The 26,982-nt window shown below is 43.9% G+C and overlaps 2 protein-coding genes and 4 non-coding genes across 11 annotated transcripts in view; 1 reads left to right on the top strand and 5 right to left on the bottom strand.

Moving 5' to 3' along the window:
* The first annotated feature begins 74 nt into the window (after positions 1–74).
* Positions 75–26,177, top strand: osbpl1a (oxysterol binding protein-like 1A). The gene is made up of 29 exons (XM_088424906.1): positions 75–295; positions 3,245–3,374; positions 3,477–3,561; positions 3,656–3,731; positions 3,813–3,924; positions 4,601–4,686; positions 4,919–5,063; positions 6,415–6,482; positions 6,561–6,605; positions 7,780–7,853; positions 8,231–8,294; positions 8,877–8,977; position 9,523; positions 9,793–9,927; positions 10,313–10,394; positions 10,613–10,719; positions 13,316–13,469; positions 14,399–14,588; positions 16,187–16,262; positions 18,229–18,363; positions 18,459–18,556; positions 19,151–19,333; positions 19,411–19,518; positions 19,895–19,984; positions 22,132–22,258; positions 22,580–22,693; positions 22,861–22,984; positions 23,495–23,585; positions 25,122–26,177. Exons 2-29 carry the CDS (start codon positions 3,251–3,253, stop codon positions 25,222–25,224), a joined length of 2,898 nt encoding a protein of 965 aa, XP_088281032.1. The 5' UTR covers positions 75–295; positions 3,245–3,250; the 3' UTR covers positions 25,225–26,177.
* Positions 7,403–26,982, bottom strand: part of LOC148416435 (laminin subunit alpha-3-like) — a 33,353-nt gene continuing 13,773 nt past the window's right edge. Inside the window, exons 27-29 of one of the 6 annotated variants that reach the window (XR_015866911.1) lie at positions 26,800–26,982; positions 9,769–9,921; positions 7,403–7,950 (exon numbers count right to left, since the gene is read on the bottom strand). Coding sequence is in view for 5 of the 6 variants with exons in the window: in XM_088424895.1 (XP_088281021.1) it covers positions 26,834–26,982 (149 nt within the window). In the remaining variant the exon portion in view is untranslated. Of the gene's footprint in view, positions 7,951–9,630; positions 9,922–12,410; positions 12,840–14,222; positions 14,253–25,540 lie in introns of those variants that run through there. The other 5 variants (XM_088424895.1, XM_088424897.1, XM_088424900.1 and 2 more) reach the window with 5 other exon arrangements.
* trnap-cgg (transfer RNA proline (anticodon CGG)) lies at positions 16,528–16,599 on the bottom strand. Its single transcript has one exon. It is a non-coding gene; the product is annotated as a tRNA-Pro (tRNA).
* Positions 17,267–17,338, bottom strand: trnap-cgg (transfer RNA proline (anticodon CGG)). The gene has a single exon. It is a non-coding gene; the product is annotated as a tRNA-Pro (tRNA).
* Positions 17,716–17,787, bottom strand: trnap-ugg (transfer RNA proline (anticodon UGG)). Its single transcript has one exon. It is a non-coding gene; the product is annotated as a tRNA-Pro (tRNA).
* trnap-cgg (transfer RNA proline (anticodon CGG)) lies at positions 17,991–18,062 on the bottom strand. The gene has a single exon. It is a non-coding gene; the product is annotated as a tRNA-Pro (tRNA).

Genomic DNA, 26,982 nt, shown 5'->3' with positions numbered 1-26,982 from the left:
TCCAAGCCGACAAAATCATCAATGATGTTTCTTGTTTTGAAAAGCCCTCAAAACGAGTCACGCTTTGTCAAAATCAGCTGATTCGAATGTAAACAGAAGACGTAACGCGTGCATTTGCAAGTATTCTCACCCGTAACGTAACCCGTAAACTCGGTCTTGGACCTCAGGCAAACCCTTGTACTGGTTGCGCCTTATTGTTGGGCTCGGGTGGGGGATCGAATAAATCCATCACATGCAGCGGCACGAAGAAGGGAGCTGACGCTTCGGCTGGATCTCAGCGCCTCGTTAACTTACCGTAAGTAGAATACACTACAGTACACTCTATCGTGTATTGACGTGTGAAACATGTTCAAATGTGGAAACCTAATACAGATACTTGCATAAGAACAAATACTGATTATGTAAAAGTTGTGTTTCAAAGTAATTGAGTAGGTAAAACTAAAAAGTGCAGCATCTTAGATGTATTTATGTACAAGTAGATTTTGACTGTCAAATAAAATACGCAGTGGTTAGGTACAAATATTTTGAAATTGTTTCTGTACTTAAGCAGTTTTTTTTAGTTTTATTTTTTGCCATGCTTTACTTGAGTGACTGTTTCCATCGCTTGTTTCCATATGTGCTTGGTCTGAATAGGCTTTTAGACATTTTTCGTGAAGGTAAAATTTTAAAAGGGTTCTTGAAAGTATCAGCGAATCTATATCAATGTAGTGAAGGGGACAGTACAGCTTTCTTCTCAAATTAAAAGTAAATTAATTGGAACATGAGGCCACTCGCTGCAAAATTGTTTTACAGCGAATACTTTCAGAAACCTTGTATAGATTTATGTTGCTTTACATTTTACTTTTAGTTGTATTTATTTTTTGACTCCAAAATTGCTTTGCACTGATTTGAGGTATTTCCCTGACAAAAATATTTCACAAGCGGTATTTGATTAAAAATGTTGCGAAGTGCTGGATTGGACAAAAGTGAGTCGGGGAGCATTAAAAATGATGACGCAAGCAACGGTCTTTGTAGAAATAGTCCCATTTTTCTGTCGTTATCTTCCTCTTTTTCCACTTTTCCAAGCCCTCAATTCCTCAATATTTCACAATCTCGACTGCACTTGACTTTCCCTTTCTCTCCGACTACATTTTTTTACGTCGTCTTATCATCCACAGAGGTGAAAATAAGTTAGGAGCAGAAGGTACAAATAAGCTAACTTGAAAAGTCAACTGAAAAATAAACACTCAAGTCAAATACAGATACCTGAAAAAGCGCACTGACAAAATCTTGGTTACTTCCTACTTGTGTAACGTATGCTTGCTTCATGACTTGGGGCTACTTCATCTTTTTGAAGTGTTCCACAATAGTAGCACTCCATCATGCAATTTACTTGTGTAACTACTGTAAAAGGTGGGCTCCGATTCAGGAAATGAAGATCGATTTGCACCAAATTCGACACAACATATTTAATGCTTTCGTTACTCATTCATCCAAGCTTAACACGGTATGTGTCAAAGCTAATGAAATTAGCGTTTAAAAAAGTCAGATAAATAAAACGTTGGCTTCGAACATTCCATTAAGTTGAATAAGCGGAGAGAAATGTGCCCAAAAATGGTTCAGTAATTATGGTACCGTACATAATTAGGAATCTCATTACGAGAGCGTCAGATAAAAACAGGAGTTTCGAATGCGTGCGACCATTTATCCCGCGTCATATTCATAGTCCATAAATATTCAATTCTGCCACAAATCCTCCTTAATCTGATTAATAGCATCAAAAAGCCATTTTCAGAAGGCGTAATCATATGCAAATTGAATGCGGGGAAATGTAGTTGGTTGTGTTTTGCCCGGGGATTTTTATTTTGCTCGTTTTTAACTTTTGCCCCGAAGGGAAGTTTAGCAATTGGAAAGTGCTGCTCAAAAGGGACGTTAATGAGAAGAGGAGAAGAATTATGGTTATGTTTTTTGACAAAGCCTTTTGACCTTTGATAGCGATATTAGTTGTTCCCGTATTCTTAAATGCGATCATTTCCATGAGCAGTAGCACTGAAAACATTCCGAAAGAGCACTCGATTGTACAGTTAGGCTGTAAGAAGAGCTCTGATTGGTCATTATCTGAGAAACTGTGATGTCATTTTCAGTCGACAACAAGTGACAAAACAGCCATCCGAGATGGATAAACACAATTGGATTTGTTCCTAAAACATGTAAAACGAGCAATAGCCAAAGCTAGGCTAATGCTAACAAACTAGCTACGCATTTTTTTCGATCCCAAAAGGTTTTTCTTTGGTCATTTGGAGACTCGGGCTATGCAAATCTATACAAGTATGGATGGAATTGATACCAAAGTCGGTATCATTAGTGTACTGATACCAACTGAACTGAAAACATTTAGAAATGTAATTGGTTCGTACAATCGGGTGGGTGTTAACGTATAAGGTGAGTCGCGATTGGCTATTATCTGAGACCTGAGCAGCTGTGATGTCATTTTCAGTTGACAGCAAGTGACAAAATCTTTCGGGTCAAAGATACCTTTGACTTTGACGTAGAAAACTAATTGTAACTTAACTTGAATAATATAGGATAGTACATAGTACAGGTTTCATTCCAAAAAAAAAACTGGTTATTTAATAGGATGCGTGATTTAAAATACCCTAATATTTTATGAGCGTAAAAAGACTTGGTATTGGCCATACTAGCGCCGGTATTTATTTGGTATCAATCGATACCAAAGTCTCAAGTATGGAACAAGTCTATTTCTGACTGTTAGCCATGATTGCACACAGCCAACCATCTCCTGGCCTCCATATTATCAGCGGGGCAGCACAGGATCGATTTTGCTGGTACCCATGTGACCTAGTCGACATGCGGGACTTCGCGCGGACCCGCGCTTCCTGTTTGGCTCGAGCGTTCCGACAGGTCCTGTCGCTTATCGCCGACTCTCCTGAGACTTTGCTCCCGTCGCACGCCTCCCGCCACTGTCGCGATGACACCATCCCACGAGCGCGTCATTTCTTCAAAAATACTGACGTTAATTAGTCGCGGGCTAGTGACTGTTATCATCAAAGCTCCTCGTTGAGAGCATTAACAGCTGAGCTTCATCTGTCGCTAAGCAAAACAGCAGCACTGTGTATTGGAATTGTATTCTGACCCTAACCCAAATACGGTGTTTGGAATTTGGGTTCCAAGACATGACAAGGTGATAAAGTTCGATTTTCCAAAACAGATTTGGGTTTTCAAATGAGGGTTTTTCCACTTTCAGGTTTTCATGGAGGATCCAGAGCCGGATGAGCAGTTTCTGCGCTGCGCCAGGAACGGAGATTTAGACGCCGTTCGGACGCTCCTCGCGTCCAAGGTGAGCGGCCAGAGCACGTTGGACATCAACTGCAAAGGTTGGTCAGGTTGGGTTGGGTTGGGGCACCAAACCATGGGTAGGGTTTCAAGTTTTGTTGTCAAACAAAAGCTTTGATTTGAAATTTGGATTTCAATTGCAGGCAAGAGTAAGTGGAACCGGGGTTGGACACCCCTCCATTTGGCCTCATATTTCGGACACGCGGATGTGGTGGACCAATTACTGAAGGTTTGGCCTTCAAGAATTGCACCTCGCAATTCAAGTTTAAAAATCAACTTTCACATCAATTCCACGTGCAATTTTTGTCATTTTGTTGAAACGGGCGGGGGCCGACGTCAACCTGCCCAACGACGTCGGGGACACGCCTCTTCACAAGGCCGCCTTCACGGGGAGGAAGGTACGGAAACGCGCGCGCCCGGCCCCGCTCCATTCGTCAACCGATCGCATCGACCGGTCGGTCGCTCGCTCGGTCGTGCAGGAAGTCGTCATGCTGCTGCTGCGCTACAACGCGAGTGCCGCCGTCATCAACGGGTCGGCTCAGATTCCCAGGGACGTCACGCAAAACGACGACATCGGGCGCATGCTTGCGGGTGAGACCGATTTCGCCGCCGGCATTTTTTTTTTTTTTTAAGGGCAGGGTTGGCACTGTCACTATCACGATCCATAAATAGATAACAAATAATTAGATAAATAATGCACCTGATTTAAGATCTAAGATATTAAAAAAAAACGGAAAAATAGGTGTGCCTTATATTGCGGAAAATACGGTAATCAGTAAAGTAACAAAGTGCGGAAAATACCGTAGTCAGTAAATAATCAGTAAACAGCAAATAACCACTAAAGTATAATTTTAACAGCCAGTAATGCTTTTTTTAGGTACTTTGTATTACAAATAATCAGTCAAGTTTCAAAGCAAGTCATCAGTAACTACTTTCTAAGTAAAGTAAAAGTAAAGTAAGTTATCAGTGAAATAATTTAATTTAAAAAAAAAAACTTTTTTTCGAAGTTACTTCCTAAATATTTTGTCCAGTTCTTTGATCTTTATACCAAAGGGAAAGCATTGAATGTAAACCCCAGGGAGCTGAAATTTCACCCAGATGGTGACAACATGGCAAATTTCAGCCAATACTTAGTGATACAACAAAGTTTTTTTTTTTAAGAAAGTAATTTAAACCAACTAACTTCAAAACGTCGCATCAGAGTCCCCCACACATAAACGTAGAACACGGTGGGCTAATCTTGACTCATTTTTGACATTTTTTCCAGCCGTCGAAAGGACGGAAGAGAGAGAACGGGAACGCCAACTTCTTGAAGCTGCGCGAGAAGGTGACATTGCCACTCTGAATCAGCTGGTTAGTGTTTTTGCGCCGCTTCAACACAGGGTTAGGATTTCAAATGAGGCTTTTAAGACTTGGTCAGGGTTTGAAATTACGGTCGAAAGCAAAGTAAGGTTGCTCACTGAAAATCCCAGCAATCGCGACTCAGTTCTTCACCGGATAATAAAGACCCCGGGGAGTCGGCGGAGCCACCTGCGTTAGCTCCTTCTCTTTTATTTCACTTTTATTCGTGCGCTCGCTCGTGCAGCTGAACAGCAAGAAGCCGCCCGACGCCGAGTGCGCAGACGTGTTGGGCAACACGCCGCTGCACTGCGCCGCCTACCGAGGCCGGAGGCGGTGCGCCGCCAAGCTGCTGAGGGCGGGAGCCCGCACCGCTCTCAAAAACAACATCGGTAAGAAGACCCTTCGCAAATTTAGACGAGGTGAGGCCTTGCTTTTTTTGGCAACCCTGATTTGGCTTTAATGCGGTGAGTTTTTTTGAATGTGTGATCAGCTTTCCGTCCGGCACGCCTTGGTGTTTGGAAAATGACCAAAATCTGGCAACTTTCATTCTGGCACTGACGCCATGCTGACACACTGCAAATTCTCAACGATTGCGGTTTAAACAGCAAATTGCTGCGGCACGCCGACGCCCGTTCAATGGCGACCTGTCGGGGAAGCCGCGGCTGCCAGAAGCACTTTTTATTTCATCTTTTCCCAAGCGTGGCTGCAAACACGTTCACAACATTTACTGCGTACGCACACACACACACGCACACACAAAACGCTAGATTGAGTAGTTTGGGTCAGATCTTGAATTTGGAAATTTTACCCAAATTTGGGTTCATTATTTTGATGCGGGATATTGGCTTCATGATTGGATTGGAGTCTAAAAACAGAATTTATTTTTTGTACAAAATGACCACTCTAAAATGAAATGTTTTATAAAAAAAAATGGTACATTTGCACAAAATTACCTATAATATTGGGTCAGTTTAAGCCAAAGTCCAGGGTTATTTTGCACAACCCCAACGACTCCCAACAAAAGTGGCAAAACGACCCCTCCGGATGTTTTAGACACACCTTCAAAGAGACGTTTTGCAAAATATGAGCCGATAAGTCGGATCCATTTGGTTAGACTCTCTGCAAAAAATGGGTCCTTTTGATCTCCATTCTTTTACCAAAAGATCCCCCACACATTCAAATCCAATTGTTTTCTTTTTTTTTTTTCTTGGATTATTGCACCAGGGATCGTTTAGTTGTTAAAAGTTAGAAACGTTACCCAAACCAACATTTTTCTTTCCTAACGTACCTTAAATTTAGGTGAATAACAGTGGGTTTGGATGACTTTGAATTGTAGTTTGGGAAGCAGTGTGTGGGAAAGCAGGGAAAATATTCCAAATTCCACAATAGCCCATATCAAAGTCAAACTCCAATTACATGAATCGTGTTCATTTTAAAAAAAAGAGCACAAAGCAAACGCTCTTAAAACGGAAAAACCTATGGGTATTTAGCCGCGTTCTTTCCTCTCCGCCTGATTAAACGCTTGGTACTCGGTGATTAGCGCCGCGACTGGAGAAGCCGTGATTACACGAGAGGCCTGACAGCGCTAATTAGTCTCCATACGCCGCCTTTTTTTCCCCCTCTCTTTACGTTGATGACGGTGACATCACTGACGTGTTTCTAGCATGTCAGAGTGCGCGGGAGCCGCTTAATAGCGCTGAAGGAAGGCTGCGGTTTAAAGATGGCCGTCGTTCCTCTCAGGTCAGACCGCCGCGGAGTTGGCCAGCGACGGCGCCATGAGGCAGCTGCTTGAGGGTAACGCACGCCGGGTGAGCGCGAACACTGAAGGTCAACGCCTCCATGACGTTGCTGTTTATTTTTTTGGGACGTTTTTTTTTTCTTCGTAGGGTATGAGACGCCATGCCAAGAAGTTTGAGGGACTCCTCTGGAAGGTGAAGTCTAATATATAAATATATATATATATCTAAATATACACTAAGGACTACATGAATATATACACGTAATCATGCGTACATTAAATGTGTAGAATGTACATATAAATATGATATTTGGTGTATAAGCGTATGATGAGTTTGTATATCAGGAGGCGTATTTGTATATCCCGGCCCGCGATTCGGTCACGTCTCATTGACCCGTCGCCGCCGTGATCAGGCTAATCGACGGCCGCTTCGCCGGCCGCTTAGCCGGGCTAGAGAGAAAACCAGGGGCGACTACGGTCACGAGTACATTTTCATGACCGACGCGTTTGTATTGAAGCCTGTGAAGCGGAGCAATCAATGTCCTATTGAACCACTTCCAGACCGCGCTTCGTCAAGTGCCGTTCCAGGCGCGCGCTACGGTACGGAGACGTTTCCCGCCCGCTGATGTGTGCAAGCTGCATTCTCACGGGGGGTTCAACTCAGGTCTCGCGAGATCTCGCGTCATGTCATATGTGCATGACTGGGAAATTAAGAACTGATTTGAAGTCCTTGCCGGGCTAGAAATCCAAATTTAAAACCCATTCTTTCAAGGATCTCAGTTTGCCTAAATATATATTTATATTTATATATATTTTCTGCACTATAAGGCGCACCGGAGTATAAGGCGCACCGTCAGCTTTTTTAAAAAAATGAAGGCTTTTAGGTGCGCCTCACAGTGCGGAAAACACGGTGAATTGGGATCGGGCTAATTTACTCCAGCATCCTTGGGTCCTTTGAAAGATTTGAAATGTAAGTTCTTTTTCTTCATATTATTGTTGCTGTTTTTATCATTGTCATTATATTAGCAATGGCGCCTTATTGCTGCTGTTTCATCGTTAGTAGCCGTACTAAATAATGACTTGAAAGCTTTAGAAAAGAACCATCAAGGTCACGACCACGAGCGTTCCAAGTGTTTCAAAAGAGCCCCTTCGGATGCTGTTTATCCACGCCGAGCCCTAAAATCATCCTAAAATAAGAGCGAATTATCAGACCAATACTTCCAAAGTGGCTTCCTGGCTCGCAGCGTTCAAGCCCCTACCGGGATCATTTGGAGCGCGCGTGTCCAGAATATGCAAATGCGCTAGCTAGCGGCTGTCAAAACGGAGCGGCGCTTGCTGATTCCTCCCTCGTGCGCCGTCCCCCGCAGAGCTCCAGATTTTTGGGTTGGCGCTCCTACTGGGTGGTCCTCCACGACGGCGTGGCGTCCTGGTACTCCAAACAGTAGGTGGCGTCTCTGACCTTGCTCGCCTTTTGATTAGAAAGATGGCCGCCCGCGCGCCCGCCCGCCGGAGAGGCAAACAAGTGCAAACAAGGAATCCTGAAAGTGAAAGTGCTTGAAAAGTGATACTCGGGTAAAGTAAGGAGCAGTTCAAGTTGCTGAATACCACCTGAGTAAAATCTTGTTTCCGTACCCGGCCTTAAAAACTGCACGGATTTCAGACCCTGATAATTAGCACATAGAAAAAACATACGGAGCAACGCAATACAACAAATGTGGACGAGACCAATCAAAATTCAGAAAATAAACACGGCGGCGCTAATGTCTAGAAAGCTAACAACGTTAGCATGTGCTCAGTTGTCACAATTTGCTTCCCGAGGTCCGACGCCGCGGCCAACGTACGGAGGCAAGGATGCAAGTCCCTCACTCGCGCTCAGCTTCTGGTGAGAACCAAAAGACTCTCCTCTTTAACCATTGGAAGCGTCTGGGGAGCTGAAATTTCACCCAGGGGGTGACATCAAGGCAAAGTTTGAAATGGCACAACCAATGTATCACAATTCGAACAAAGTGTCATCCCTTAGCTGGAATACTTTGAGATGATGTCAACATCTGGGTGAAATTTCAGCTCCCTGGCGTCTTCTTTCAATGCTTTCTTTCAAACGATGGCATTTGTGTCCACTGTCGTGTCCAATTTGTCTCAGCCAGAGAGCAAATTTGAAATGCATCCTATCCAAACACGAGACATCCTTTGTCCTCTACTGAGGACATGAGCACTCAATTCAGATTGAGTTTTTTAGTGCAAATAAAGCATTTTTGTTCCGCTATAACGTGCAGGCAACGTACGATGAGAAGTTGAAAAATGAACAGGGTGGATCCGATGTGGTCCTAATGTCCACTACAATGGACACAAATGAATAGACCCATCTCAGGAAGATACGATGATGTGTAAATGTTATTTTGACAATATTGGAATGCTGTTTTTGTTCTCCGCCTGATTTCATTTGAATGTTTCCTGGGCGTTCAAGATGCGTTCGAAAGATAAATGCGTCTTCACCCTGAAGTGCTTCGATGACAGCGTCCATTACTTCAAAGTATCGGCCAAAAGGAGCCCGAGGCGACAAGAAAAGTACGCTTTGATGTTCCCGCGTTCTTACGCTCCTTTCATTGTCATCTCCATCACCGGCCGATCAATTTGCAATTTTTTTTTTTTTTTGACGACGACACGTCGGCGCAAATTGGTAGAACACAAATCACCTCACATTTGTCCGGCCCACTTTTCCATTTGCTGTGACATTTGTCTGAGGGGAAAAAGTCAATGGCCGCCTTGTTTGTCATGCTTTGTACTCTGTTATTTACCAGCTTTGGATGGCGAAATATGTCTTTTTTTTTTTTTTTCTTTCTCTCGCGTCAAAGCGGGCTGACAACTCCGATTGATTTCCAAAGACGCGCACTTGAGTGGCCAGAACGGCAAGGTTAGGATTTGAAAGGAGGTTTTCCAGGTGAGGTTTTGACGACGCGATTAAGGGATTGAAAGTGTCAGGCTTTCCAATGAAGCTTTGGCAACAATCCAAACGACGGTTGGAGCAGGGGGGGCCAAAAGATGGGTCGCGCTCCATTTAGGGCCCGTTTTCAAGAGGCCGTCGTTTCGAGTTTTTTTTCTATGTGCTGTAGGGTTCTTTGAAATATGCAAAGATTTCTTCTATGATCCAAAATAGGGGACTATTTTTTTGTGGACCAAAACAAATGAAATTTGAAAGAATCTAAAGTATAAATCAGACACTGGTGGAGTGTCTTTATTTGTTTTGTTTTTTTAAAACCCCCAAAAGATTTGTACTGGATAAGGGGTACTTGGCCGAAAATATATTTCACAGGAGGTACATCATTGAAAAAAGCTTGAGAAAAACCGCATCACTGTACTTGACAAAGTGTGTTGACTCGCAGGCTTGGCTGGACGCTTTTGAGGAGCACGCCGCCTTCAGTACGCACTACTGCTCCCGGGAGCCGGACAGCGAGGAGGAGGGCGAGAAGGAGGAGGAGGAAGGCTCCTCGCTGGGCCGCATCGCCGACGCCCTGCAGGTGGCAAGCGCACACGTAAACATACCACGGCAAAACAGCAATTAAGAGTTATTATCGCCAGCAGATGTGGCGCAAGGTTCGCGCCGCGGAAAGGCCTCCGCTCACTAGCCCGCCCGTGATTATTTTTCGTGTCACGCCTTCGAGGGTTGTGCGGTGGCTTTCAAAGCGCGAGAGTGTCAAATAGGGTTCCGAGGATTAGGGTTTCCACTTGGGGGATTTTTAGGGTTAGGGCTTCGACTTGGGGTTTTGTTTTGATTTTTTATACAGATTCGTGATTGGAAGTAAGGTCTCAAGCCAGGGCCAAGATTTTAAAGTAGGGGTTGGAATCCAGGGAAGGGGCGGCATACGTCACGTTGACCGCGTTTGTTTGCGTCTCTGGACGCAGGCGGCGCAGGCCAGCCACGCCGGGACGCAGCGGGAAGTGGAAGCCTTGCTGTCTGCCGTCAAGGCTGACGGCCCGCAGAAAGGTAACAAAAAAATAAAAACAATGCTCAGATCACAGCATTAGTTGAAGTAATAAAATCTTAATGCGGTTATCCTTCGTCATGGCTGGTATCGTTTGATAGCGGGATCGCAGAAAAGAATTCAAGTTTTTAGACAAGGTCCAATTGAAGATTCAAGACAGGGTTGTGGTTTTAAGACGGACTCGAGACGGCGGGTCCATGATTCTCCTGTCCTTCGGCAGAAGATCCATCCTTCACTATGGAGAAGCTGCGGGCCGTCCGCGAGCGTTCGCAAGAGACCGGTTCCTACCTGGCCATCTGTCTTGGACTGGTCTCCAAACAGGAAGCGGTGAGTTTCTTCTTTGATAGTTACAATACAAACTATTAAATGGGCTTCCGTAGATGTCGACAAATGTGAACGAATGCTTTTTTAGCTTTCTTTTCAAATTAAGAGCAAATTATTTGGCACATGAAGCAACTCATTCCTGAATTATGTGATAGTGACTCCTTTGCAAAATGATGTTTACCTTTTTTTTGTTTGAACTCATAGCCATGTATTGTCATTGCTGCAACAATTTAGCAAAATAACACAGATTACTCAATATGTCTTTTGGATTTGCTGACTAAAATATGCCAAGCGATACCACTAAAAATCTAGTTTGAAAAGTTTAGTAAATAAAACACAGTGCGCTTTGTATGAAGTCTTTTTTTCAAAAATGCTTTGCCCTGTTTAGGGTTTTTGACAAAAAAAAAATCACATATCATCTTAAAAAATGGTCACAATAGCTCAAAATGCTGCAGCACTATTTGTATTATTTTTGGCAAATGATAAAAAAAATGAATTTAATGTCGTCTTTACCTTGTTGAGATACTACAACGTGGATCGTTCACATATTGCGATACAACATCTGCTAGTGATATCAGTACTTGGTATCATAAATTTGTACTCAAGTGTGAATTCTCATACCGGTATTCATCTGAAGAAAGTGGGAAGAGACATCGCGAGCATGTTACTACTTTGCTGCTATTTGTGAACCTGTCTATGGTGTTTCCAATGACGTGTTAGCATCAAGCTAGCAGAGGTGTCAAGTACTCGCATACTTTCTGTTTTGTTTAGTTTGGGACTAACCTTGACTTCGATGCTAGTTCCGTTAGCCCAGCTTTGGTGTTTTGCATTGCACACTAGCATTAAGCTAGCGGACGAGGTTTTCAGCTAAACGTCTCACGTGTAATTGTGGTTCTTTTATCGCTCAGCCGTACCTAACAAAGTGCCCATTGCCAACCTTGAACCTCGGACGGCCTTCTTTTCGAGCAGATCGGCCGCCATCTGCGGCGACGACGGCGCCGTTCATGCCTCGCGCCCGCTTTCGGAGATCGGTGTGAAAAAAACGCAATGATTTAGCACGCTCGTTAGAGAGCAAAGAAGCTGCCAGATCATCCGGCGGAAGAGCCGGGCCGCAGCTTTCTGGCCGGGGCCGGGGCCTTCTCAACCCGGACTGCGCGTTTTGGCAAATAACGAATATTGGCCATCTCCGAGGCCGCGTACCGCGAATGAAGCGTTATGAAGACGGCGTGGCGTCTCCACTGCGACTTTCTTTTATTCAGCCCGAGATGGAATTGGCTTGTTGAAAAAAATGATCAATCGTCATTAAAAATCTGCTTGAATCTTGTCATATTACGTATATGGAGAAAATCTGACTCATGACGATTGTGACAAACAGCTTTTTATTTTCGTTTTAGATATGTGCACAATTTTTTTTAGATCTGGAAAAGACGTGATTCCGCTTTATTACTTGCATAATTGAATAAGTTTAATATGTTGTTATGTTAATAAGTTGTTATCAAAAACTGTTAGTTATTAGTCTTTAAAAAAAGAACTTTTTTTTATCACCTTTGCCTTGAAAAGATATAAACAAGATCTTCAATCTTCAACTTTTTTCGATACCGATTCCATTTATACTTTTGATACAGTATTTTTATCCAAACGGTTATGAAAAGAGTGCGCGCACTTTTGCAAGCGCATGGACCCTATGGTGTATTTTCCCTCCCCAATCTTACTCAAATCAGTTTGCTTTCAATGGAGTCGTATTGTTTGGAGTTGTTTTTGATTTCACGAAATCATGAAAATTGCGGCAGGGGTGTGTAGACTTTTGAGTGCGACGAGGCTTTCTCTCCTTATTTTATCTTATCTTTGGCCCCAATATTCCCTCGGTTGCTTGTACGTCATCCGGCGAGATGTATTTTGGAAGGGAAAGTGCTTCCGACACGCTCGCTATTACTCGGGCGGTTTTGGCCAACGCCGGCGTGTCCATTACCCGTCATTTGATCTCAAGTCCTCCCGGCCCCGGGAACGGGCGGCGCCCGCCATTACGCCTCGACCCGTGCGGCCGCATCTCCCGTCTCGGTAAATGACGGCGGCGGCGGCGCAGGTTCAAATGTGCTCCGCTCCGATTGGCTCGTGCGCTTTTTCTGTGTTTGCAAAAGTGGGTTGGTACAAGACCAAGGTTATTATTGTGAAGGAAACCAAAAGTACTCTCGAAAAACAATTTCATTGACCAAATCAAAGAAATAAATGATGTAAAATTATTATTTTTTTTAAACTAGGGCTTATCAAACTTTTTGGAGTCAGGGACCTCTTTTAGAAAGCACATTTTTCAAGAACCGCCATCGCAAATATCTGCGGGAAAAAAAAAAAAAAAACTTATAAAAAAATTGATTTTTTTAGAGTTATTGCTTTAAAAAAATAATAATAAGTGGCCTTTTTATTCACCAATATATTCAATTTGACAACAACTGTATTTGCTACTTTTCAACTACAATATTCTGAGATTCTTCATTGGTTCAGTTTGAATGGAAAAAATGACTTGAGGATTTTGGATTCAACGTTTGCGTTCTTCTCCGCGTAAACACAGGATGCGCTGCAGCGTTTGATTGCGTGTGCGCAGGTGCGTAGCATGAAACTGGAGCTGGAGGTGGAGAAGAATAAGATCTTGTCCAAAGCGCTGCAGACGCTGGCCAGCGAGCACCACGAGCTGGAGCAGGTCGCGCTCAAGTGCTCCGCCGGCCTCGGCGACGATGACTTCCACGACGCCTTGTCTGGTCAGTTTCATAACTTGATTTTTTTTTTTTTTTTTTTTTTGGGGGGGGGGGTGAACCCTATTTCACATTTGATAAGAAATATGCCATTTTTAATCTAGAAAAAGCATATACTACTAACAACATTTTAATTTTATAAACCTATAAAAGACATCAGGAGAAAAAAAAATGATATTCTTAACTAGTAAAATTATGATTTTTTTTTTAAATGTTCAACTTTTAAAAAATATATTTATAATTTTTTTTATTACAAAAATTATTTACCGAAAAAAAAATCCACTTTAATCCCATGTAATTTTCTTTTTTTTCTCAAAAATGTACCATCTCTAGAAAAAAATCAGATTAAGGGGGGAAAATTTGATTTTGTTCACTTATGAAATTATTTAGAATTATTCATTTACTTTAGAAGATTAATATTTAATATTAAAAAATTGAGACTGAAAACAATTTTGTCATTGCAAATATGGCCTCATGGAAAAAAATCCACGTTAATATTTTGTAATTTTTTTTAGAAATAATTAAATAAAAATGTATAATATTATAGTTTATAAAAAAAATCAGAATTTAAATTTTGTCATCTATTTTAATCATGTATTTTTTTTTTTTTAATGATATGACATTTAGAAAGAAATCACACTGATGAAAAAAAACATTTTACTCACACCTAAAGTTTTCTCAATTTGCTCATGTGATGTTTGCAAGCTGAGCTGTGATTGGTCGTTATCTGAGCCCTGAGTATCTGCGGTATCATTTTCCGTCCACGGTCAAATGCAAAATGGCCGCCCCCTAGGATGAATAAAATTTTGCTGTTAAATTCATAGTCCACAAAACCTATATCATTCGGATTAGTGTGTTTACACTGGCGGGGCAGCATAGAACATTCCGGTACGGACTTTATCTAGAAAAACCCCCAAAATCTGTTGGCTGGCCAGGGTCGGACTCAGAGCTCTCCCTGAGCGGCTTCGAGACGGTTGCAAGTCATTCCTTCGAGCGGGAGGAGCCGGACGACCAAGAAATTGCCCTTATGTCGGACGGCGGCGGCGGTCGCCCCGACGGCGTGCCGCAGGGCCATCGCCGTGGCAACGACCAGCAGACGCACCCCAACGGGATCGCCAAGCATAGGTCAGCGGCGCACGCCGGGACGCTGGAGTCTTTCATTACAAAACGCACGCAGCAAAACCGCCGACAGCCCAATTAAAAAAAAAAAATATATATATATATATATATATATATATATATATATATATCTGTCTATATCCGTCACTGGTAGTGAATGAAAAAAAAAATGGACTTCATTGCTGTTTTACCAGTTCTCCGAAAAAGCGTGACGGACAGTGGACACGGCGCCAAGTACAGTACGCGCATGCTGAAGCGGTTCATTAAAAGCCGCCTGCCCGCGGGGAGCGGTCAACATAACTTGACTGATTAGCGCCTGACGCCGAGCCCTCATCAATATTTAAACGGCTAAGACAAAGACACCTGTCCTTTGCGCGCCGCTTTTTCGGGGGCGCCGCCGCGCTGAATTATTCAGCGCGTCAAGTGGAAAGAGCCGAGAGAGTAAAATAAATACGAGGAGCTTTTTGGGAGGCGGGAACAAGTTCAAGCTGGTAATGGAGGAAACGGTTAAAGACGACAGTTGGCTTGTCGAGAGGAATTTGGATTTTATTTCGTCGAAAGTGGCACATTTTCGGAAAATTCTTAACGTCTCGGAATGTGAAAGAAGACATGAATTTTGGTGCTGAAGCAGGGCTGCGCAGTTCAGCAAATTTTAGCCGTGATCGCGATATTGGCTGGCGCAATTAATTAAGCATATTAACATTTAAAAAGCCATGTCAAGTCAATCAAGACCGAAAATGTCCCATATGTTTGCATGACCAAAGCTTCTGCTTATGGCACCCTCTATATTATTTACCAGTGTGAAATGGCGTTGAGTTTCTCACCTGATCCCTAATCTATACATGGGTAGCTGTCAATTGAGATCCATTTTGAAAAATCCGATAAATTCGGATTGAAATGACGGAAAACGACATCTTGATTGATTCAAATTTGCTTTATAGTAAATAATGTGCTTGGTTTTAAGTAGATTTCATTTTTTTCATTAGTTTGCACTCAGCAAGTAAGTTGGCTTTGTTGCCTTGTGTGCCAAGTTTTTCCATGTCATGTGAATTTGTTTTAGTTATTATTGATTTATTTATTTGAATATATTATTATTTTTTGTAAGTATCGAGCCTTGAAGCCTTGTTTATATACTGTCTTTTATAAAAGGGCAATAAATAGATATGTTTAACCAAACATGATGAATAATCGAAAATTTTAAAAAAGCCTCTTCTTTTCAGCGTTAAAAACAGGTTTGAAATTATCTTCAAAACAGCACTAGGGCGTAAAAGACTTTTAGTTCCGCCTGGAAATTGAATGATCGGTTGGTTTCTCGACAGCTTCAAGCGCAAGCGGCTGGTCCGAAGCACAACTTGAAACTACCTGCCCGTTAGACCGCACGTCATAGAGATAGCTCCGGGTTTTGTCGCGGTCACCCGATACACGAAAAGCCTCCTAAGCTAGCCGAGATCTAAATAAGATATGACGCCTGTGGCTATTGTGTGTCTGCCATGTTGAACCAAATAAGGGCGGTCAGTTGAGAATATTTTTCAGTGTAAAAGTACCGAAAGCAAAATACTGTGATAGATAGCTTTTCAGAAATGTACCGTGTGTTATCATTTCAGGACGAGTTTACCTGCACCCATGTTTTCAAGAAATGACTTCAGCATTTGGAGTATTCTCAGAAACTGCATCGGAATGGTTAGACGCTCGTCCCGCAACGCGCTCGTGAATTCTCTTGTGTTGAAGCTAAGTCCCGTTGACTACGCGAGAGGGCTCATCGGGGACCTCTCACGCGAAGCGGGAAACATACCCGTGACTTTAAAGGCCTCCGTTTTTGTCACGCGGGGCGCCGTGGGACAAATTCCTGAGAAAAAGGGTGAAACCACTCTCTGAAAAAATGGAAGGTGAGAATTTGAACCTGGGATCTATCGGATCCAAAGAATGGATGAAACCACCAGTAAAAGGGCTCATCCGGGAATTGAACCCGGGACCTCTCGCACCCGAAGCGAGAATCATACTACTAGACCAATGAGCCACTTGGTTTTGTCCCATGGGCACTATGCAGGGATTGCACAAAAAAATGGTCTAGGTTTGAGAAGTAACTATCTATCAGAGACAGAATGGGTTGTGGCCCGATTACGTGACACATGGGCGATGGGTAAAGTCCAATCAATGGATGAAAACCACTTAAAAAAGGGGCTCATCCGGGAACTGCACCCGGGACCTCTCGCACCCAAAGCGAGAATCATACTACTAGACCAATGAGCCACAAGAAGCACATCTCGGTCCTGTTATTTGTCACATGGGCACAATGTGTCCAATGGCAGAAATTGGTCAAATTTGGGATTGGAGTCCAGGACCTCTCATTTCCAAATTGAGAAGCAAACTTTGACCGATGACAGACAGAACTGGGTCTGTAAGAATGGGCGACGGGTAAATTCCAATCAACGGATGAAAACCACTTGCAAAGGGGCTCATCCGGGAATTGAACCCGGGACCTCTCGCACCCGGAGCGAGAATCATACTACCAGACCAATGAGCCAGTTGGTTTTGTCCCATGGGCACTATGCAGGGATTGCACGAAAAAATGGTCTAGGTCTGAGAAGGAACTATCTATCAGAGACAGAATGGGATGTGGCCCGATTACTTGACACATGGGCGATGTGTAAAATCCAATTGACGGATGAAAACCACATGAAAAGGGGCTCATCCGGGAATTGAACCCGGGACCTCTCGCACCCGAAGCGAGAATCATACTACTAGACCAATGAGCCAGGTGGTTTTGTCCCATGGGCACTATGCAGGGATTGCATGGAAAATGGTCGAGGCTTGAAAAGGGACTATCTATCAGAGACAGAATGGGATGTGGCCCCATTACTTGACACATGGGCAAAATCCAATCAACGGATGAAAACCACTTAAAAAAGGGGCTCATCCGGGAATTGCACCCGGGACCTCTCGCACCCAAAGCAAGAATCATACTACTAGACCAATGAGCCAGGCGGTTTTGTCCCATGGGCACTATGCAGGGATTGCATGGAAAATGGTCGAGGCTTGAGAAGGGACTATCTATCAGAGACAGAATGGGATGTGGCCCCATTACTTGACACATGGGCAAAATCCAATCAACGGATGACAACCACTTGCAAAGGGGCTCATCCGGGAATTGAACCCGGGACCTCTCGCACCCAAAGCGAGAATCATACTACTAGACCAATGAGCCACAGGAAGCACATCTCGGTCCCGTCATTTGTCACATGGGCACAATGTGTCCAATGGCAGAAATTGGTCGAATTTGGAATTGGAGTCCAGGACCTCTCATTTCCAAATTGAGAAGCAAACTTTGACCGATGACAGACAGAATTGGGTCCGTGAGAAGGGGCGACGGGTAAATTCCAATCAATGGATGAAAACCACTTGAAAAAGGGGCTCATCCGGGAATCGAACCCGGGACCTCTCGCACCCGAAGCGAAAATCATACTGCTAGACCAATGAGCCGGCTGGCTTTGTCGCGCGGGCGCTATGAAGGCATTGTAGGAAAAAAAAAGGTCTAGGCTTGAGAGGCACACGCCTCGACTCGCCGGAGACAGAACGGGGCGCACGGCCCCATTTCTCGTCACGTGGGCAACGCGTGCTCAGCGAACCTCTCCGGGGTGGCTTCCAGGAGCTCTCCAAGATCGCCATGCCCGTGATCTTCAACGAGCCGCTCAGCTTCCTGCAACGTCTAACCGAGTACATGGAGCACACCTATCTGATCCAGCGGGCCAACGCCGCCATGGACTCCCTTGACAGGATGAAGGTAAAGCAACAAGAAGCCAAAACATACGAGCGCAGCCAGGAAAAGGAGGACTTCCACGGGAAAATCTTGCTGACTCGTGCAACTTTACTCATCAGTGCGTCGCGGCCTTTGCGGTGTCGGCAGTGGCATCGCAGTGGGAGAGGACAGGCAAGCCCTTCAACCCGCTGCTCGGAGAAACTTATGAACTAGTCAGGTGAGGTCTGGTCTGGTTGGATTATTGGGGGTTGTAAAAAAACAAATACTCATCAGTGACTGATTTATGAAACTTTAGAACCTTTCAAATTTCACTTGTACTGGTCTACAAAAAAATCATCAACATGAAGTCTCCTCTTTCGGATCATACAAAAGATCTGTTATCAAAAAGAAATAACTGGATTATTAGTATACATTTGTCCACAAAAAGAATCAACATAAAGTCTGGTTCTCAAAAAGAAATGAGTATTAAAGTGCAGATCTGTTCAGACAAATTCATCATTAACTTAACGATTATTATATATTTGTCCACATGAAATAATTAACATAAAGTGTCTGAGCTGTTCTCAAAAAGAAATAACTATAAATACTTGCCCATAGGAAAAATAATCAACTTAAAGCGTCCTATTTTAGAACGATAGTAAATGATGAACTCGACAGGTAACGAGGGGTGGCACGTGACGCGGGTGGAAGCATTTTAGTATTTTAGCTTTCAAAAGCAAAACCCAAGGCCCGAAAACGTCAGTCCGACTCCATTGGCGCGACCGGAGCCGCCCCCCCCCTCTGAATCTCTTGAAATCTGTCCATCGACCAGGGAGGACCTGGGTTTCCGCCTGATATCGGAGCAGGTGAGCCACCACCCCCCCATCAGCGCTTTCCACGCCGAGGGCCTCCGGCAGGACTTTGTCTTCCACGGCTCCATCTATCCCAAACTCAAGTTCTGGGGGAAGAGCATGCAAGCCGAGCCCAAGGGAGTCCTCACGCTGGAGCTCTCCAAGTGGGGGCGGCCGAAACGCACCGTAAGGTCAAACGGCTTCCTAATCGGACGCTAAAAGGTTCGGGTGCTCTGCGCAGGCACGGCGAAGCTTACACGTGGACCAACCCCACGTGCTGCGTGCACAACATCATTGTGGGACAGCTGTGGATTGAGCAGTATGGAAGCGTGGAGGTGATCAACCACAAGTAAGAGATTTCTCTCTGCTCGTAAAGAAGTGACCTCGGTCGGCGGCTGCCGTTGCTAATGCTAACCGCGGAGGAAATAAACCCTTGTACTGTGTACTGCAGTGCTGTGTCCGTGTTTTGGACTAATTATTCCACGCTTTCCCGGAAGTGCGATAACTAACTCTGATTTCCCCATCTGGGTGAAATTTCAGCTCCCCGGTGTCTTTTAACGCTTTCCCCTCGATGTAAAATGCGTTTGATGTAAAGGTCAAAGGACTGGACAAAATACTGCGCGTAGGGTAACGTAACAGCCACAACATGGATACGTTGGTTATTATTTTGTCCTCTTATAAATATGCAGCCACTCATATTTAAGCCTTGAGTGTGTGCTTTGCAGAACTGGTGAGAAATGCTGCCTCAACTTCAAGCCGTGTGGCCTTTTTGGCAAAGAGCTGCACAAAGTCGAAGGCTACATTCTGGACAAAAGGTACGCGCGCAAATAAATGACTTTTGAAAATTGACAGTACCACAAAGTTCCATTTTTGATCATATATATGTATATTTTTTTTGTTTTTTTTCGGCCAGTTGTACAAGCTTTCTTCTTGAAAACTTCCCACTCTTTTGTTTTCGGCCGTCAGGCAAACCAGAGTCTAAATGAATGCCGAACAGCTTGCTGTTTAATTGCCGCCATTTACAAACGTATCTACAAAGCATCCTCTTCATCGTCTACTTAATCACACTTCATCATTCCTTGTGCGCTTTCATTATTTCCAAACCCTTGCGCGCGCGTAGAGGGAAGTAGCGTTGTCATCGCTCTTGCTTTTGAGCCATTCGGATTAAAGACTCTGCGGCAAACGCATCACGCCGCCTCTTAAAAGCCCATCAAAATATCCTCATCCTTCATTATATTTGCTTTAAGCGTACTTTACCGAAATCGTTTGTAAATCAAAACCGCCGGCGCCAAGCGCTTTGGCCGGACTCGCCAAGCGCTTTGGCCGGACTCGCCAAGCGCTTTGGCCGGACTCGCCAAGCGCTTTGGCCGGACTCCAATCGCGGAGCGTGTTATTAATGAACCGTTCCCCCTCGATGAATCATTCGTCCGATCGGAAACGTAGACCTCCGACGTCACCGGCCAAGGGCGGCCAAGTGGGATTAAGGTGGGAAGCCACAAAAACGTGGAACAGATGGCTCATTGGGGAACGGGAGATAAGATGGCATTTTTTGGGGCAGGGTTTGCGAAGCGTTTCAAGCCGTTGACGGCGATATCGCCGCCGAATGTGTAATTTGCGATAATACTTGGCGGGAGGCGAGGGGTGTACACCGGCGCCCGACACAGGCGCCGGCAAAAAATGCTGAAAAGCGCCCGGGTTGTGTTGACTACTAAAGAGCGCAACGCAAAACGATGACTTTTTTGGAGGGGGAAAGAAAGCAAACCACTTATGTTGCATTGTCCTAAAAAAGAAGATTCATTATTGATGTTCCACTTTGTTAAAATGAACAAAAGCCTTTGATGTCACACCTTCGCAAAAAGAACTACCGTATTTTCCGCACTATCAGGCGCATCGGATTATAAGGCGCTCCCTCAATTAATGACGTATTTTAAAACTTTTTCCATATATAGGGCGCACCGGATTATAAGGCGCTCCCTCAATTAATATTTTAAAATGTTTTCAATCACAATATAGTAATATTCAAAGAAATAAAAATAACTCAAATGATAACTCTAAACTCTCAATAGTTCTCTCAATGATAACTCTCAATAATAAGTCAATGTCAATGTGAGCAACCTTGTTCAAACTTGTTCAACTGTAAACACACAAAAGAAACTTATTTAAAAGCTTAATTAAAGCTTATTTTATCACTTCATTTCCCATCTACGGATCCCAATCTCAATATTGATCCATATATAAGGCGCACCTGATTATAAGGCGCACTGTCAGCTTTTTTTAAAAAAATGAAGGCTTTCAGGTGCGTCTTTTAGTGCGGAAAACACGGTATTTATGCAAGTGATGAACCATTGACGTTGCAACTTCCTTAAAAGAAGGAAAAATATTGATGTACTTTGCCAGAATGAAGACAACCTGATGACGGTGCACTTATACATTTGGACCTTCCTACAAAATAAATCACTGATGATGTTGGACTTTCTTAAAGTGAAAACAAACTCTTTATGCTATATTTCCTACGGAAAGGCGAAAGCGATGGAGATAAACTATTGATATTGCAATTAAAAGAAGCTAAAAAGAAGACGAAATATTGATTTGGTTTCCCCAAAATGAGAAAAAAAACTATTGATTTTGTTTCAAAAACGTAGACAAGAGCAATTAAATTCCACCGCTGCAGGAAAAGCTGCCAAGCAGGGATAACAAGGAAAGCAACAAAAAACAGCAGAGCAGATGGCTCATGGGGGAAGGCAAGCTCAGCTGGGATCTATTATTTGCGCTATTTACTTTCTGGTTTTTTGGGTTTTTTTTGCCAGGCATTTAACACTGTTGACCGTGAGGCCGCCACTAAACGCACAACATGCGATATTTCGTGGCACAAATGCTGATAAAGACGGTTGTCGCGTTACGTTGTCAGCGCCTAGCGAGAAAACAAGCAAAAATAATGACTTTTTTATTTTGCACGCCAAAGCAAAAAGAAGCTGTGCGCACTGTACGGCAAGTGGACCGAGTGTTTGTACGTCATCGATCCCGCTGCCCTGGAGGCTCACAGGAAAAGCGACAGGAAAGGAGCAGAAGGCAAAGACGCCAGCAGAAAGGTAACGGCTCCGCGCCGCCTTCCTGGGAGTATCAGAAATGGACTTTAAGAACTTCTCCCGTCCATTTTTGACCCAAGATTTGATGGTAAAATCAAGTCAGCCCTTGAAAATAACGCTTGTATTCTAATTCGGGTTTTGAGGTAAGGTAGATTTCAAGAAAGGGTCGGTCATATTAGTATAATGAAGAGGAAGAGAAGAAAACTGTTGTTACACTTTTCTAAAAAGAGAACAAAGTATCGATTTGCACTTCCCTAGAAAGAGAACCAAATAGTGAAAGACTTCAATAAGACGACGACGGTGACGTTTCGCTTGCTGAAACAGGCCCAGGGCGAGAGCGAGGACGACGTTCCCTCTCAAGCGCCCGACAGCGTGGACGTGATCCCGGGCAGCCGGCTACTTTGGAGGATCACCCCCCGTCCGGCTAACTCCGCCCAGGTCAGCTTTGAAATCGCACTCGAGAAACCCGCAAACGCCGTAAGATCACTCGGCGCATTTTCACTCACGGAGGCGGCGCTCGGTCGATTCCGAACCTTTGGCGCAATTTTTCCCGTCCCGATAACGTGATTGAAATGAACGCCATTGAGCGACTCTTTCGACGGCAGATGTACAGCTTCACGTCCTTCGCCATGCAGCTGAACGAGCTGCGCCGGGACATGGAGGGCGTCCTGCCTCCCACCGATTGCAGGATGAGGCCCGACATTCGAGCCATGGAGAACGGCGACATCGGTAACGCTCGCGCTTTAGCCGGAACGTTCCGATCGACCGGTTCCTCCAAATTAAATGCGCCACCCGGAAATCGCCGCGTAGACACGATGCCCATTCCCAAAAACAAAACGTTTGGTCGGCGCTTACGTTTTCATAAAGTATCTTTTGTTACGTCGTACATCACGTTAGCTTAGGTCAGTGGTTCGCAACCTTTTTTCTGTGAAATATGTTTTCGTCCAAGTGCCCCCTAGCCAGTGCAAAACATTTCTAGTAAAAAAACAAACAAAAAACACTCAAGACCTAAAAAACAAAAACTTAAAACATGCCGTTGGTGTTTGATTTATAAACTTTAGAAGCCTTCAAAGAAAGAAAGAGAAGAAAAAAAATGAGCGCCTGGGACAATGTCTGAACTCTTATTTAAAAACGTGAAAATACGTCCTTGGGATTGAATGAGTTATTTTTTCAAGTATTACTTGGTTGAAAAGATTTGCCAGTCACTGCTTTCCAAACTTCTCGCTCTTGTTCTCACAGACCTGGCCAGCGAGGAGAAAAAAAGACTGGAGGAGAAGCAGCGGGCCGCCCGCAAAAAAAGCTCCAAAATGGAGGACGAGTGGAAAACGAGGTGAGTTCACTCGATGAAAACGTCTTCAGTAATTGATGCAAATCCCTTTAATTGAAGCCAAAATGGTCACCGGCCGTCTTCGTCGGACGCGAGACGCTTTCCTCGGAGGTTGTGTGCCGAGCAGGGGCCGTGGTTGATGGTCGCTATTCACGGTGTTTGCGCTCCTTTTTCTCCGTATAATATGCTAACGCGGGTGGCCATTTTGCGTTCGTATATATAAACAATCAATCAATCACATTTTATTTGTATAGCCCTAAATCAGCAAAGTCTCAAAGGGCTTCACGGATGGAAAGAGGTCACGTCGAAAAAAAGAGACATCTTTTCAGTGTAGGGTACACAACAGCGTCCCCTGTCAGAGCTCCCGGAAGGGGAAGGAAAAAGTCAAAAAGCCCAATTAGGGGAAAATCAGAAACCTCCAGAAGGGAGCGCGGGTGGGAGGAGCCCCCTTCCGGCGGGAAGGATGTGGATGCTGCATGTACCAAATACAGACAGAAACGATATAGATTACAGAAAACATTGTGCTATATAGTGCACTGATGTCTTGACAGCAGGCAAAGCCAGTGGGCAGGAACCATCCCGCATTCCAACCGGGTGGACCGCAGACATACATTATATATATAAACAGTACGTGTGTGTGTTTGTGTGCAATAATTGTAGACATAACATCAATAAGTGTTTTCCACTAAAAATTGGGGTTTCCTCGAGAGTGTGTTTGTTACTTAAAACTCTTGAGCCAAACGGATGTTTGTTTCTCCTTCCCTTTTTTTTTTTTTTCTCCCGCTCACGCGCTTGGCCCAAGGTTAGACTTTGACGGCTACGTGCCCGACATGCGGGATGGGATATCAGCAGAAATAATTGAAAGAAAAGCCTTTCATATCCTCGGCGCCGAGATATCATCTTGAAACGTGTGTCCCCCCCCCCCCCCCTCTCGTGGAGACGGGCTGTGAAGGGGGGCGGGGCGGAGCGCGCGCTTTTATCGCTCATCCGCTCTACTTTTCCTCCGGTCGTCCACTTCCCTCCTTTCTTTCCACGAGATCCTTACGCCGCTTGTGCGCTTTAACCCTTGTGCAGTATTGTCCAATCCTTTGATCCTTACATCAAAGGCATTTCACATCAAAGGGATAGCGCTGAAAGAAGACACCAGGGAGCTGAAATTTCACCCAGATTGTGACAATATGTCAAAGTTCAACTTGGCTAAAATACTGTCAGAAAGCTATGGAAGAAAATGCCCCCAAAACGGTCAAAATATTGCTCAAGGGTTAAAAGTGGCTTTGGATCTTCATGCCGCCTAGCCTGTGAGTCATTATGTGCAAAGACACATAGAGATATGGATAGACATAGAGATAGTGGCTTGGCATGCTTGTAAATAATAATTTGATATATACAGTATATTTAAAAAAATAAAACGGCACTATGCAGATTTGTAAAGCAGCGATTTTTTTTTTGACAGAGAATTTTTTTTACACCCAAAGGGAGGAAGGTTTAAAGAGTCGCGGTTACGTGTAAACAAGGCCTTATTGCTCCTCCGATTGTCAGGTGGTTCCAGCAGGGCCCCAACCCGCACACCGGCTCCCAAGATTGGATCTTCACCGGCGGATACTGGGACAGGAAGTACCCTCATCTACCGGACATTTACTAGAATTCTCCACAAAAAAATATGCACACATGAACCGTGGCCTTAAAGTGCTTTTGACATTTTCCAAGCGTGCCTACAAATGTCAGTAACTCTCGGCGGGGTTTCAAACACATTTTCATCATCCTCAACTTTGAGCTTGTGTGTGTGTGTGTGTGTGTTGTTGTTTTGAATGGGCTGCTGAAGGTCTTGTTTGTGTATAAAACACGCTGAGCCGTCAACAACTTGGTTTGTCATCCGCTATTTGCTAAGAAACAAAAAGAGCTTACGTTTCAATGTCTAGAAAAAGCGGAAAGCAGACCAATGTTTGTGAACGTTATGTATTGACAAAGGTCATTTTATTAAGTATACTTGTAAAATATTAAAGACAGCAAATATATGGATACACAATAAGTGCCTCTGGGATCTTTGCTGGTTTCCCTTTTTTGAGTGATTTGAGCCTCATTTGAAATGAAACGAAACTTCCCAAGGTTGAAGATTTGTTGATGTTTTTAATCACCCATTGCAGGTTTTTTAAAGGGGGTCAACTTCAATTTTTTTTCTTTAAGAGGATCAACTTGGCCTAATGCTGCATTGGGGAAATATGAATTGTGCAGGAAAATCCACCCATTATTATATTATATCGAACTTGGACATGTTGTCAAAGTTCTGGGTGGAATTTCAGCTCCCTCGTGTCTTCTTTAATCTATCTCAGGTGGCGGCCGTTTTGTTACTGGCTGTCGCCTTGAAAATGACCCGATCATGGAGCACCTGTTTAATGTGACAATCAAATCCTGAGCTGTGATTGGTTGTCACCTGAGCTCTGAACCACTATGATATCATTTTCAGACAAGAACAATAGGCAAAATGGCCACCTGTTGATGAATTTCTTTTCCGCAAATCAAACATGTGGGCGTGCATAGAATACATTTTTGTAAAGAATATTTTGGATTTGACTGTCCTTTTCATCTTAGCATATATAAAAGGCTTATATATAAAAGGCTTTTTTGTTGTTTATTTGTACTGAATATGAGTTTGGATAAAATCGGCTTTATTCTAGACTCAATACTTGAGTTTGTCACCGGACTACATCGTTTATCAATTTTCAGACAATCGGCTACACAGATGGATGGCGCCAGATAAAGAAGACGTAAGAGTTGCGTGCGTTGGCAGAGCATGGAAATGAAGCTTAATGACTTGCCATAAGACATAAAACTCAAGGAACTACACAAGGTCATTGCTTAACCAGCCATCTGGAAAGTTTAGTCCCAGAAGCCACTTGAAATTCTCAGCAGCATGAAATTTTGGAGGCATGGGTATCACAAAGTGAACTTCCAAAAAATCTCGACAACGCCTGATCGGCACCAAAATCAATGTAAGATATATGAAAAAACAACAATATCGATCATTATGAAAATCATTTCTTCTTTGTCCCATGGTTAATACACAAATATAGAGAAGCCAATCCAAATGTTTAAATGTTAAAACAACACTTAGTCCAGAGGTTTTTTTGTTTTTAAAGATATCTATTGCTTGGTGGGGTTTTTTGGGGGGGAACTTGGGAGCCAAAGATTGAAGAAAAAGTCATTCTACAGTACTTACTGCCTGTCCGCTGTCTACACGCCTTCCTCTGGGCTCAGTAGGCGGGACACGCTTTGACATCCACCGGCCCGAGCACCTTCACTCCCCGTGTCTCAAATTCAACGCGTCTGCCATTAATAATCACCTTTCTCAAGCAGCCCATAAACGCCGATGTCACAGGGGCCCCCCTTGTATCTGCGGCCC

This window comes from Hippichthys cyanospilos, chromosome 10 (assembly GCF_059441005.1).
Source record: "Hippichthys cyanospilos isolate Australia breed blue-spotted pipefish chromosome 10, RoL_Hcya_1.0, whole genome shotgun sequence".
NCBI classification, from domain to species: Eukaryota; Metazoa; Chordata; class Actinopteri; order Syngnathiformes; family Syngnathidae; genus Hippichthys; species Hippichthys cyanospilos.
The sequence above is the reverse complement of the archived record's forward strand: the minus strand, read 5'-3'. Positions and strand labels throughout refer to the sequence as shown.